Source organism: Gracilinanus agilis, chromosome 3 (assembly GCF_016433145.1).
Source record: "Gracilinanus agilis isolate LMUSP501 chromosome 3, AgileGrace, whole genome shotgun sequence".
NCBI classification, from domain to species: domain Eukaryota; kingdom Metazoa; phylum Chordata; class Mammalia; order Didelphimorphia; family Didelphidae; genus Gracilinanus; species Gracilinanus agilis.
This window is the reverse complement of record NC_058132.1, coordinates 594,646,027-594,660,259: the sequence shown is the minus strand read 5'-3', so window position 1 is coordinate 594,660,259 and position 14,233 is coordinate 594,646,027. Positions and strand designations below refer to the sequence as shown.

Genomic DNA, 14,233 nt, shown 5'->3' with positions numbered 1-14,233 from the left:
ACCAAATAGGATCAGGTAGCAAAGAATCTGTAATAGATTTTGTCCCATATACATAATCTATAAACTTTCACCTAGTAGATAATGGCAAAAGAACCATGAAAAAAAAAACCTTCCACAAAAATGTCTGAAAGTCAACCTAGCAGTATATACCATCTTAAGTCCTAGAATCCAAACTGATATGGATTTGTATATTTTTTTCTTGGATAAAATGACAAAACCAGGTATACAGGTTCTTTTACCAAATGAAATTTTAATATTAATCTTTAACAGGGCAAATAAACAAACTACAGAACAGCAAACATTTACTCTAAATAATTAGCTATTATTCCTCTATTTCTTAATTTTAGTGTTTGGAATATTCCTCCTCATTCTTTGGAGCAGTTATAAAATATTCCACTCCAATAGCTAATAAAAATGCTCCAAAACCCCATTTGAATCCTCTTGTCAAAGTATTACAAAAAGTGGCAGGTTTTCCAAAACGACCCATGTATCGCCAAGCTTCGTTGCTAGGAATAAATTAAAAAAAAAAAAAAAAAAAAAAAAAAAAAAAAAAAGGAAAAAAGTTTTAGTTACAATTACTTGGATGTAAAAATTTCATATTTAATTTCTAACTTTCAGGCAGACATATGCAAATGGCCTAAGAATACTCTAATTGCCATTTCTCCATAGAATAAGATAGATGGGTCTATTTATTTCTAAGCTTCACATGCAAAATAGGGATAATCTATGAATGAACAATCATGTATTTCATAGTAGCTTGGTTACTTTTGATTTTATTGAGGTAAGAGTTATTCAGCCTGATTCTTCTGTTTCCATAGGGAATAAGTATCCTATTATGAGGGTATTTAATAAAATACTGGGACTTTGGGATGGATCCAGTCAGGTATAACACTATATAATCACTTAATGGTGATTATAGTTGTTTTCAGAAAGGGGGAATCTATACTGAGAAGCATAAATTGTTATTTCTTGCTCTAGCATTCTTCTTTCTGGCTACTTTTTTTTTTTTTAAACCCTTAACTTCTGTGTATTGGCTCATAGGTGGAAGAGTGGTAAGGGTGGGCAATGGGGGTCAAGTGACTTGCCCAGGGCCACACAGCCGGGAAGTGTCTGAGGCCGGATTTGAACCTAGGACCTCCCGTCTCTAGGCCTGGCTCCCAATCCACTGAGCTACCCAGCTGCCCCCATGGCTACTTTTAAAACAGAAGGTTAAGCTGAGCAGATATAACTTTAGGAAAGAATATTAGCTCTGAGTAGGATGAATTTTCCTACAAATGCATTTCCCTGGACAAATATAGATTATCACTCAAAAATCTTCCTAAAATCACAGACTGAAATTATTAGAAACTAGATGTATAAGATCAATTTAGTTGATGACAGCCTCTCTTCTAGAGCAGAAAATATGCCATGACTCACTGTTCCCTGCATTATGTGACATCTGCACAAAAGCTTTTATCACCCACCAGGAGAACTCCCTAGAAAAACATGCAGCACACTAGAGTACAGCTAACAAAAAATCAATATAACACAAACTTTAAAAAATGTTTCTTTAGGAAAAGATACATGGGAAATGAAGATTCTAACTGAGGTTATATGATTACATTTAAGCTACTGAGGTCTTCTTACCGGAGCCATGGATCCTTGAGACCTTGCTTAGCCAGCCTCTCCTGGACTCTCTGTAGGGGTGTTCCTTCTATCTTCCACTGTTTATAATCGGGGAGTTCAATTTTTCCATGACCATGACCATGTCCATGTTCATGTGCCATGCCTTATAGAAAGAAATTAAAATAAGCAAGAATATGCAGCTTATGATTTCAGGACATGGAGGTTAGTCATAAGGTAAGGCCTTTCTTTTTTGCCTATATCTGTAACCCTAATGTTTAGTAAAGTGCCAGGCTTAGAGAAAGGGCTTCATAAATACTTTATCACTCAATGATAGCTTACTCTTATGAGCATTTTGTAAATCTCTGAATAAGGCAGGGACTTGATAAGTGTTTGCTGAATGGCAACCCTGAAAGTATTGTTTTTCATTTGTCATTTCTCAATTGTCCCCAACTTTTTTCATGGTCCCATTTTGGGTTTTCTTGGCAAAGATACTGGAGTGGTTTGCCATTTCCTCCTCCAGTTCATTTGACAGATGAAGAAACGGAGGCAAACAGTTATGTGACTTTGCTCAGGTTACCCTAGTTGTGTCTGAGACCAGATTTGAATTTTTTTTAAACCCTTACTTTCCATTTTAGAATCAATACTGTGTATTCGTTGTAAGGCAGAAGAGTGGTAAGGGGTAGGCAATGGAGATTAAGTGACTTGTCCAGGGCCACACAGCTAGAAGTGTCTGAGGCCAGATTTGAACCTAGGACTTCCCATTTCTAGGTCTGGCTCTCAATCCACTGAGCCACCTAGCTGCCCCCCAGACTTGAATTTGAGTAGGTAAGTCTTCCCAATTCTAAGCCCAGCACTTTAACCACTTTGTCACTTAGCTGCCCAACCTTGTAAGGCAAGTAGTATAAACGCCATCATCTCAATTTCATCACATTGCTAGTTTTTAAAAAAACATATAATACCAATTCCAAGATTACATAGCTAGAAAATATCCAAGTTGAATTTTTAATGTTGCTATAGGGATGACTTTAAAAGTTTGAAGGTTGGGTAAAAATCTTTTACTGAAAGAGAAATTATAGGATAGGGGTAAAATGACTTGCCCAGGGTCACACAGCTAAGAAGTGACTGAGGCCAGGTTTGAACCCAGCACCACCCATCTCTGAAGCTGGCTGTCTATCCACTGAGCCACCTAGTTGCTTCCTCAAATAATTGCAGCAACTCAGTATTTATTATAGAACATATTGAAATTAGAATACAGAAAAAATTGGGGTATAGCCAGTCCATTTAAAAAATAATTTAATTAAAAAATATTAGTTTAATTATGATGTGGTGGGAAGAGAAAATGATTTAAAATTGGAGTACATAGATTTGATTCTCAGTACTGACATTTATTTTTTGTTACCACGAATAAACTCTCTAGGTCTCAGTTTTCTCATTTATAAAATAAGGTGACTGCACTAAAGCAGTAGTGTCAAACTCCATTAGAAACAACGGTCGACAAATCATATAAGACAGTGATGGGCAAACTTTTAAAAGAGGGGCCAAAGGAAAGGAAATGCTCATGTCAGTCTGTTTCTAAAGCAACTCTTTCTAAGTTTCATTGTATTGTATCCTACTCATCGTATTTGTCAGATTACAAATAATGTTAAGGCGAGATAGAATATTTCAGGGGGCCGGAGGGCTGTAGTTTGCCCATTACTAATATAAGAGGTTAGTTGCAAGCTGCAAATTGACTTAGAAAATAATGATATCTATGTTTTGTTGTATTTTTAGCTAATTTGTTAATTTCTCAATTAATTTTTAAAAACCAAAAAAAACCCTTCCCTTCCCTCTTAGAACCAATACCATATATTGGGTTCCAAGGTAGAACAGTGGTAAGGGCTAGGCAATAAGGAGTTAAGTGACTTGCCTAAGGTTACACGGCTAGGAAGTGACTAAGGCCACAGTTGAACCCAGGACCTCCCATCTCTGAATATGGCTGTCAATCTATTGAGCCCCTTAGCTGTCTCCTCAATTACATTTTAACGTGGTTCAGGTTCAGTCTAGTGTTGTGGGCAGTGTTTGACACCTCTGGACTAGATTATCACAATGGTTATTTGAGTTCTGTTACAATTCTATGTCAAGAATAACTTCTTGGTAGGGGGGGGCATTAATCTGATTTCATATTTATGTTCATAAAATCTGATCTTCCACTCTAACCCTTTCATTTCACAAAGGAGGAAACTGAGCTAGGCCAAAGAAATAATTCAGCATGTGAGCTCAGAACTGAAGCCCTAATCTTTTGGCTTTAAATCAAGTGCTCTTTCTATCTTCAAGACATTTGCTGTTATGATTTAAAATTTTAAAACAAATAAACCTTGTTGACTTTTAAGTTCGTGTCACTTTTACTTCTGGACATATAATTCTCTCATGCCTAATTTGCAAGCTATTTCTTATTTAAGAAAAAAAAAACAATTTAAGCAAAAAATAATCAACATATCAACTGAGTTGGGCAGTATTATATGCGATGTCCTACCCTCATAGTTCTCTATCTTTACAAAGAAGAGTGTACTTTTTTATCCCTTCTTTTGGGGCCCAGCTTGGTCATTATGATTACATAGTACTCTATGTCATGTTTTGGGTTTTTCTTATTCTTGCCATTTACACTGTTGAAATTGTGTAATGTTGTGTAATCATTTCCTGATTCTGTTTACTTAAATCTGTACAAGAATATCAATAAGCTCTTGGGCAGGGATGGTTTTTTACCTTTCTTTGTATCCTCATCAATTAGCACATAGAAATCATTTCAGATTGCTGAAATTGACTGATTAAGATATCTTCACCACATAAGAGGGAGAAATGTAGTATTTTTCCACACCAGTTTTGGTGCTGCTCTTCAGTGTTGTATAAAGTAGTAAAAACTGTAAGCTAGCTAACTAGCTTCCACCAGTACCAATTCAAATGTCCTGCATATACAGTCCTGCTTGCATTAGGGACTTAATGATATGCTATTTTCTCTTAAATAACCAAGAAGCAAAAAACAAACAAACCTAGAAACAACTGGAAATCTAGAAATCAATTACATGATGTGAAGAAACCAGAAGCTGTTTCGTCTAAGTCTGGTAAGCATACAAACCAAATGGCGCACTGGAAAAAGAAGGCTATTGATTTTAAGGTTTTTTTGGGGAGGAGCTTTAAAAAAACCCAAACATTATTTTTCTACATTCCCAACCTCATCCACAAAAATACCTTTCCATAAAAAAGTTAAACAAAACAGCCTAAAAAAGTGTGATTGATACGGTTATTTCCTACTTTTGTAGTTTATTGTTTAAGAGAAAGAGTAGAAGCTTAATGTTTAAGAATATGAATCAGCATTGTCCACTGTTATTACTACTTTTTAAATTCAACAAACTTAAGTGCCTATTACATTCAAGAAGCTTTGTTAGGTGCCAATGACACAAAGATGAAAAATAACAGTCCTTTTCCTTAAAGCATATTGTGTTACATACTAGGGAAGATATCAAAGATATATATGGTAGTCTTTGCCTTCAACAAGTTTATAGTGTAATAGAGAGAAAAAAAAAAACCTAGACAACTATACAGTATCACACTAAAACGCACTCTACATACATTATGCTATTTGATTTTCACAGAAAACCTGTATGTTGTACTCTGCAGAAGTACTCATTTATTATCATGGGACCTCAAATATACTAATCCCTAAAAAGTCATTGGATTACATTATCTCTAATGTCCTTTCCTATACTAAAAATGGTTTTAGATTTGAGGAGTTTAAAGTGTCAGTGAGATGTCCAGGTATGGACGTCCCATAAGCAGTTAAGAGATGCGAATTTAAAGCTGAGAAGACAGATCAGGACTGGATATAAAAGTTTTGGCAGTTATCTGCAGAAAGATAGAGGGTGAAGCTGTGATAATGAATGACATCAAGCAATGAATGACTGGAGAGAGAGAAAAGGGCCAAGAATGGGCCCTTATAGAAACCTACCTATCAGGCAGCTAGATGGCTCAGTGGATGGATATACCCAGGTCTGGAGCTGGAAGGACCTGGGTTCAAATCTGACCTCAGATGCTTCCTGTATGACCCTGGGCAAGTCACTTAAGCCCAATTGCCTAGTCCTTACCATTCTTCTGCCTTGGAACTATTCTTAAACAGAAGGTATGGGTTAAGAAAAAAGTTCTGGCAGAATCATTTCCCTCTATCACATATATATGAAGTAGCAAAGTTGGGACAAGAATGGAATACCTACCTAACATGAAATAAGCCTGAAATGACAAAGTCAAATTATGGAGAGAGTACCACAACTGTACATTAGAAGTAATAGTTCTTAAGACATTGGAAAGAAGATGAAGTACTAACAAATGGCAGAGAAGCAATTCAAGAGTGTAGATGAAGCTAAGGGAAGAGGAAAGACTGTTGGAGAGGTAGTACAAAGGGTCAAATAAATGCTCAATGTGAAAATGAGTAATGCAAAAACGCCATTAGATTTGGCAAATGTAATGATTACCGACTTAAGTCAGAGCAGTTTCAGCAGAATAATGGGGACCCAACCCTATCTTCCCCTACTCCTTGTTTTTCCAGGCAAAGTGGAGTCACCAACTATAAATAATTCCCTGCTGCCCTTAAACTCTTACTTTCCATCTTAATGATAACTCTAAGACAGAAGGGCAAGTTCTAAGCAAACAGAGCTTGGTGACTTGCCCAGGGTCACACAATTAGGAAGTGTCTGAACTAAATTTGAACCCAGGCCATCCTGATTCCATCTAGTTGCCCCTTAGATAACTTTTATGAGAAAATTGGCACTGACAGAGAAGACGGATATGGCACAGGAACTGTATAGGTTAAAAGAATCAAAGGAAGGTATATATGGTGAGAGGATTGCAGGATCAAGGACCTGGAGGAGGCAATAGGGAATTGAAAGACAGTCCTCCCCTACCTCTCCAGTTTACATTCTACAGAGTATAGGTAAAGGAACCTAGGAAGGCAGGGAATAAGTATTTCTCCAGCCTATGAGCCAGGCTAAGAGCATTACAAATATTAACTCATTTTATTGGCTTTAGTGAGGAGTAGAGAGATTTGATAGATAGATAGATAGATAGATAGATACAGACAGACAGACAGACAGACAGACAGACAGACAGACAGATAGATAGATAGTGACCAGATGGAAGAGAGCAGACAATGATTCAGATGTTTAAAGACTGAGAAGAGGAAGAGGAGAAGGGGAGCAGTGGTACTGCACTTCACTTCAGATGGCCTCCCTCTATCTTCTTAGTTGTGCGAAGTGGCTGGGGTCTCTCCTCTAAATGTTGGGGAGGGAGGGTGTCATTGTGGCAAGATACAATTTAAGTTTGTAACTGTCATCTAATGGGCCTATATCAGGAAATCTATAAAGGTGAAACAGGTCCTAATCCCTGAATTATTATAGCTGCAAACAGTTCCATGCCGGGCATGACCCTCGCACTTGTACGAATTGGAAGACACGAAGTGGACAGGGAAGGTCAAAGTGACACGACAGTTTCAAGGGTCGGGAAGCGAAATGTTGGAGCTGGGGTCTAATCCGAGATTTCATCCCATCCCTTGGAGATGAGGGGGAAGCGTATTCCGGCCTTTGGGGTGGGGAGGTGGAGTAGAAGGCGGAGCGGAGCAGCAGGCCAGATCCGCTGAGGGCACGAAGAAGAGTAACGGGGTGGTCAGGGGTACCCTCCTTGCTCCCCCGACACGATCTCTTGCCAAAGGGCAGATGCATCACACTTTCCTGTTCCCAGACCCGGTGGTCCCGCATCTTCTCTATCCCTTCCCCCCTCTTTCGTCCCGAAGTTACCTGACAGGAATCTTGACCTCCCAGGGACACAGGAATCTCAATACACACACCCCCAACCCCCAGCTGAAGTCAAGAGGAAGCGGAAGTCAACCGGACGGAACTACCTAGAGGCGGGGAGGGGGGGGATGGACCTGAGGCTTGTTGAAGGGTTCCAAGAACTGTGGGAAGATGGGAAAGGCGGGACACTGAAGATGAGAGTGTTAGGGGGCGGAAGAGAAGCCTTAACTTGCCTGCCCCGCTGAGGAACCTCTTTTGTCTTGGCTGCTTATAAGAAAGTGACTGAAGTTGAGACTTTGAGCACGAAGGGGGAAAAGGAATCTAGATATCGGAATCCTATGAGAGGTGCACACAACTGAGGGGCGGTTAGGGGGCGGGAAATGTGGAGAGAGCTCGGTGGCCAATGAGTATGCTCGTTGTTGAGGGCGTGGAGCTGCCCAATGGGAGGGCGGGTTGTTGTGTTGCAGTTGGCCTGCCGCTGTGAGAGGCTGCGGTGGCGGCGGCGGCGGCGGCTCCTAGAGCAGGAAGGGGACGGCGACGGTGACAGGTAGGCTCCTGCTGAACGGTCTGGGGACTCGATGCGGCCGACGTGGATGGGTGGTTCCCTCTTTGGCCGAATGAAAGACAGCGCTCCGCGCCGGAGGGGCTGCAGGGAGGGAGAAGGTCGGGGAGCTCGAGGGGTCAGTCATTCAGTCAGCTGCTTCCTAGCCTCTGGCTGCCCAGGTAAACGCTTGGAGGATCGGAGGTGGCGGCATCCTGGGAAGACCCTTATGGGGGCAGGGGCTGGAGGACTGGGGTTCGAGGTGGAGCCTGCGGGGGCGGGGCCGGGAGTAGAGAAGGTGTAGCCTGGGGTGGAGGGAATTCCTCTCTCCGAGCTAGAGGCTTCCCTGCCACCTCAACGAAACGAACCTCTGCCGAGGTAATGGGATGGGGGTTGGGGTAGAGGGTAGGTCGCATGCGAGGGTGAGAAGGTACTCTAGTGGTATAGTTCAGACAGCCAGATCCTCGGATTTCTTCGTAGGTGCACGTTATGTAACCAACCCTTGGTTACTTCACATTTACGGTCGGTAATAGACTTACAGGTCGTCTCACCCCTGGGTGGAGGTGTCAGGATTCTGTCTTGGCCCCGGTACTTCGGCTACAACTTAGGGAGCAGACTGACAGCGAAAGGGGTGAGAATAGAGGAGAAGAGTCAGGGAGAGCTTATGCCAAATGTCAGTTTGTTAAAGGCGCGGGGTTAAAAGGTTTGTTATGAAACGGGCTTTAAAGTTTCTTGGTTTGTGGGTTTTTTTTTTTATTTTAACTCTCAAGGCTGATAGCACCGTTTTCAATGTTTTTCTTCAGAAAAGAAGAGACTCGAGCTTCACTAATTAACAGTAGGAGGTAAGTATAAATTGGGAGCTTGCTTTGGGAGGAGGTTTAATGAATGGGAAACTCGGTGGTGCATCATTATTACCTGAGAATAGGAACCTTAGGAAATGTGATGTAAAGAAAATGACCTGAAATTACTAACTAAAACTACAAACGCTTGTGGATTTCCAGGAAACTTCTGTATTCTTTACTTGTTATGGGGAACATTTTGAAAAATGGGTTCAAAGCTGTAACTACCAGTAAATATTTTGTGTTTAAGGTATTGCAATTTTCTTGTTATAAAGATACTAATTGATTGCAAACACTTGAAATATGTAGTTTGGTACCTATAAAGATAGACATAGTGACAAAATCCAGGTATTTTAAGGAAGAACAAATTCTGACCAGATTAAAAAGCTTGATTTTGTAATCCATAGGAAAAAACAATTTTGAAATAGGATTATTTAAATGATAAAGGCAAAATTCTTCATATATTTTTTAAACAAGTAAAGACAAATGTAGTTTTATATTAGATTATTTCTATTATTCTATATTGTTTATATTATATTATTATAATAACTATTTTGTTTTCTTAAACTGACTCTCACACATTGTAATGTTCTTGTACCCAGGTTCAGAACTACTTCCTACTGTATTATTTCCTCCCTCCCCATGGTAATTTCCCCATTATAATCTTGACACCCAATTTTGAATTTCAAGTGGGGGGAGGGGGAGAGATGATTCTGTGAAAGTCCATTTAACAAGCATTTATGACTGAAGTACTATGCAGAGAGAGTAATTTTATTTTAAATATTTTTATGTGGCTGACCAACCTTGTTTTCACAATGTTTTTGATCCTTTTTTTTTTTTTAAGTAAAATCCTTGTAATCTTAAATTTTCTTTACATTGTGCTGAGATACCTAAAAGTAATTTTTGCTATTATGCCTGTGTTTGGTTTTTTTCCTGTTATGTAACTAGAGTACCAGATTTATTTGGAGAGCTAATGACTAATTCTGAATGGCTGGCCGGTGTCAATATAGATTATAATTGGGTTGTATATTATATGGAAATAACTCCTGGTACCTTGAGGAATAGTAGAACAAATAGTATAAGGATAATTAGTTATTGATATTAAATAGTCAATAAGGTTTTAGTATTTTTCTTGCTTATCTTCGTTCAAGCAGGACATATTAAATATCTACTATTTATATTGTGTTAGGGACCAAGGGGACAAAGGTGAAAAATGATATAATCCTTGATTCAAGTATGACATAATAGGGAAAGGAATAAGCATTTATATAATGCCTACTCTGCTAAAGTATTGTGCTAAATAAATATTTGCTCATTTGAATCTCACAACAATCCTGTGGGATAATACTGTTATTTCCCCCATTTTATAGTTGAGGATATTGAAGCATACAATTTAAATGATATGTATAGAAGGGTCTACAGCTAGTCTGTGTCTGAGGTCAAATTTGAACTCTTTCTGTTTCCTGGAACAGCGCCACCTAGCTGTCAGTGCATAAAGCATTAAAAACAGTAAAACAGAAATGAGAGATTGGTTGGTTGATGGAGGATTATTTCTGTCAGGAAGGCTTCTTTAGAGGAAGTATAAAGGAAGTGGGCAGCCTGCCTTGCCTCAGGAAGCCTTATTAGCTGGAAATTTATCTTTTGCTTTTTAAAATAGATTTAGATAATATTACAGTTGGCTCCAACTATTCCTCATTAATTGGCCTCACCCTGTGTAATGATTCAGAGTGATTTTTTTTTTAAACCCTTACCTTCCATCTTAGAATCAATAGTATTTATTGGTTCCAGGGCAGAAGAGTGGTAAGGGCTAGGCAATGGAGATTAAGTGACTTGCCCAGGGTCACACAGCTAGGAAATGTCTGAGGCCAGATTTGAACCTAGGACCTCACATCTTTAGGCCTAGCTCTCAATCCACTGAGCCATCCAACTGCCCCCTTCTGAGTGACTTTTAAACAGAACCACACTATGTTGTTGAAACCTAGCTTAGCTAAGTTAAATCAAGTTAAACAATAAATGGATATTTCTTTGAATGTGAAAATCCAGATAACCTATATTCTTTTTGAGTTTAGACAAAATAATGGTGCCTGAAGTGATTTAATGCTGTTAGAATGATTTATCACTAATTAGCAAATTGCTAATTATTTTTTCCTTTTATAGAAGTTGTTTAGAGGTTTAAAAAAACAAACCTGTTTATAAAGGCTTTGTTTTGTTTTGGGTCTTGCTAGGGTTCTTTGGAGCCAGATTTCATCCAACAATTTTCATTGTTTCCCTAAAAAAACTACAATGAATTGTTAGAGTCATAGGAACATTGTTATCAATAAGATGTATTCCTAAGGTAGGACTGTGGATATTTTCCTTTAAAGGTAAGTTGCTGGAACAGGAAGAATTGTGTAGCTAGAGGTATAGAGAATGGTGGGGAGTGAAGAAAGACAAGAGATTGAATTAGGAAGGTGTCATTCCTTTAAGATTTCAGTACACTAAGGTAGAGTTTAGTGATGTAGTGCTTTAAATTTGTAAAGTGCTTTACATAAATCCATTTTATCCCCACAAAGACCTGTGAGATAGGTGCTATTTTTATCCCCACTTAAGAAACAGTTTGAGTGAGATTGTAACTTGCCCAAGATCATACATAGCTTTGAAGTGACTGAGGCCAGATTTGAACTTAAGTCTTACTCCAGTTCCAGTATTCTATCCACTTTCATCATTAACAAGATATCAGAGATCATGAGCATCATGATGCTTAAAGGTTGATGTACTTAAAGGGCCTGTACTTCTCTAAGAACTCAAAAGATTGGACTAGAATATAAAATTGTCTTTTGAGTGTACTTTCCTTTCTGTTTTGGAATGAAACTGCAGTACTAGAATTGAGTATTGAGTATTAGTTCATTTGGACCCAAAGTTTGAGTATTAATTATTGATTCATTTAGATTCTGCAATAGAACTCCTTGACATTTACACTTGGGTTGTGTACACTACATCTATAGTTTGTCTTTCTTTGGTGTAACCAGCAAAGGATGCTTGATACTACCTATCATCTTGTCTGGATGCTGTTTACTCACTACTCACCAAAGAACCCTAGAGGGTAAGGAGCAAAGTCCATCACTTCATAGTGGACAGACTCAGTTTGTGCTCCCATTTTTCTTGTGATTCATTGTTGCTATCTGATGAAGTAAAAGTGATATCTCTTCTAGGAATCTGCCTCTTCAGGCACTGCATCTCTCATCTTTATTTTCTCTTTATCAGCTGGCTTCTTCCTTGCTGTGTGCAAACATGCCAGAGTCTCTCTCATCCTTAAAAATCTTCATATGATCTTTCTTCCTTTCATGATCATCTAATTTATTTCTTCCCTTTCATAAGCATATTCATAAAAACTCCACTCTAGTGTTACCTACAGTTTTACATTTCCCCTCTTCCGAACCATTTGCAGTTCAATTTCTTGGTCCACAGCTCTACTGAAATTCCTTCTAAGGTTACTAATAATTCCTTCATTGCTAAATCTAATAGCCTTTTTTCTCAGTCTACCTCCTCTTCAGACTCTTACTTTTGATAATTGATCCATTGATCCAATTGACCATATTCTCCTGGATGTTCTCTATTCTCTCAGGTTTGATACTGTTCTCTCCTGGTTCTTCTGATCTGAGTCTGACCATTTCTTCTTCCTTCCTTTTGCTAGATCATCATATACATCTCATCCTGCTGGCACCAAAATTAGCCATTACAAGTAAATAATCCCTGTATTGTAGTTATTGTGTATATTTGTTCTCCTAGATTTGCTTTATTCTACAACATTTCATACAAATCTCCTTATTTTCTCTGCATCCTTTCTTCAGAAATTTTTTTTCAATAAGAAAAAATTACCTTTCCCTTCCATTTTGTTCCCATTACTAATTGTGAAAGAAAAAATTCCTGTTAAGACATATATAGTTAAGCAAAACAAATTCTTGTGCTGGTCATTTCCTCCCCAAAATGTCTTAATTTGCACACTATCAAGAGGTGAGTAGTATATTTTATGATTAGTACTCTGAAATTGTGGTTGGTCATTTTGCTGATAGGTTTCTTAAGTCTTTCAAGATTGTCCTTGTGTCATTGTTTAAATTGTCATTCTGGTTCTGCTCACTTAACTGTGCGTCATTTCCTACAGGTCTTCCTACATTTCTCTATCCCTTCACCATTTTTTAATATAGTAGTTTCTCCCCACATTTATGTATTGTATTTTCCCCCTGTCAGTGGACACTCTGTCAGTTTCCAATTTTTTTTTTGCTACTGTGAAGAAAGCCGCTACAAATAATTTTGTGTATCCTTAGAGTTTGTTTTGCCTAGAGGACTTTTTTTTTTTAATTACATGTAGAAACAATTTTTGACACCTGTTTTCTGATGTTTTTTTATTCGAATTCTCTCCCTCCTCTGCAAGTCAGTAAATAGTTTGATACAGGTTATATCAGTGCTTTCATATTCTCTCTCTCTCTACATATATATATGTATATATATATATATTTCCATATGAGGACTGATCCATCTTTTAATCTAACTCCCCTCTTATGCTTTCTTCTCCCTGTTCTATTTCGTTTTCCCTGTTAAGCAAAATGTATTTCTTTCTCTCCAGCTATTCCGGAAAGTAATTTGGAACTTTGTCCAAAAAGCTATTAGACACTGCATACCCTTTGTCTCAGTGATACTACTACCAGGTGTATATCCCAATGATACCAAAAAAAAGAGGAAAAGGATTCATATGTACAAAACTATTTATATCTCCACTTCTTGTGGTGACAAAGAATTGAAAAACTGATGCCCATTAATTGAAGAATGGCTGAACAAGTAGTAATATAGAAGTGTGATGGAAAATGATAATATTGTAATAAATGATGAAAGGGATAGTTTTAGAAAATCCTGAGACAGCTTGTATGAACTAATTCTAAATGAAGTGAGCAAAGCCAGGACAACAATTTATACAATAACAGTAATATTTTGACAATAGTCAATTTTGAAAGACTTAGGAATAACTCTGATCAACACAGTGACTAAATATAATACTCATGATGAAACAGGCTCTCCAATTCCAGGTAGAGACCTACTGGATTCAGAGTACAGATTGAAGTCTATTTTCTTCTCTCTTTCTTATGTTGCTAATGTGGACATTTGTTTTACATGACTATACACATTTGTAATAGGTTTTGTTTTTGTTGCCTTCTCAGTAGGTGGAGAAGGAGAGATAATATAATTGAATATAATAAATTTGAAATAAAATTGAATTTTTTAATAAAAATATATATTTCTGTACCCAGTTACTCTGTGTATATATTCTTTCCTCCTTTGACCAGTTTAGGGGAAAGTGATATTCAAATATTAATTACTCTTTCTGTCCCTTCCTCCTTTGACCAGTTCAGATGAGAGTGAGGTTCAAGTGTTACCTGTTCACTTATCCCTTCCTTCTT

The 14,233-nt window shown here is 38.1% G+C and overlaps 2 protein-coding genes across 3 annotated transcripts in view; one reads left to right on the top strand and one right to left on the bottom strand.

Moving 5' to 3' along the window:
• Positions 1-224: 224 nt before the first annotated feature.
• On the bottom strand, positions 225-7,722 carry NDUFB3 (NADH:ubiquinone oxidoreductase subunit B3). 2 transcript variants are annotated; one of them, XM_044670638.1, is made up of 3 exons: positions 7,655-7,722; positions 1,627-1,768; positions 225-506 (listed from the first exon to the last, which is right to left on the bottom strand). In XM_044670638.1, the coding sequence occupies exons 2-3, from the start codon at positions 1,764-1,766 to the stop codon at positions 344-346; spliced, it is 303 nt and encodes a 100-aa protein (XP_044526573.1). In that variant the 5' UTR covers positions 1,767-1,768; positions 7,655-7,722; the 3' UTR covers positions 225-343. The 2 variants fall into 2 exon arrangements, with proteins under 2 accessions (XP_044526573.1, XP_044526572.1); XM_044670637.1 differs by lacking the exon at positions 7,655-7,722 and adding an exon at positions 7,425-7,528.
• A 70-nt stretch (positions 7,723-7,792) lies between these two features.
• The window catches only part of FAM126B (family with sequence similarity 126 member B), a 71,777-nt gene continuing 65,336 nt past the window's right edge, over positions 7,793-14,233 (top strand). Inside the window, exons 1-2 of the mRNA XM_044670635.1 lie at positions 7,793-7,968; positions 8,766-8,804. The gene's annotated coding sequence lies outside the window, so the exon portion shown is untranslated. The remainder of the gene's footprint in view (positions 7,969-8,765; positions 8,805-14,233) is intronic.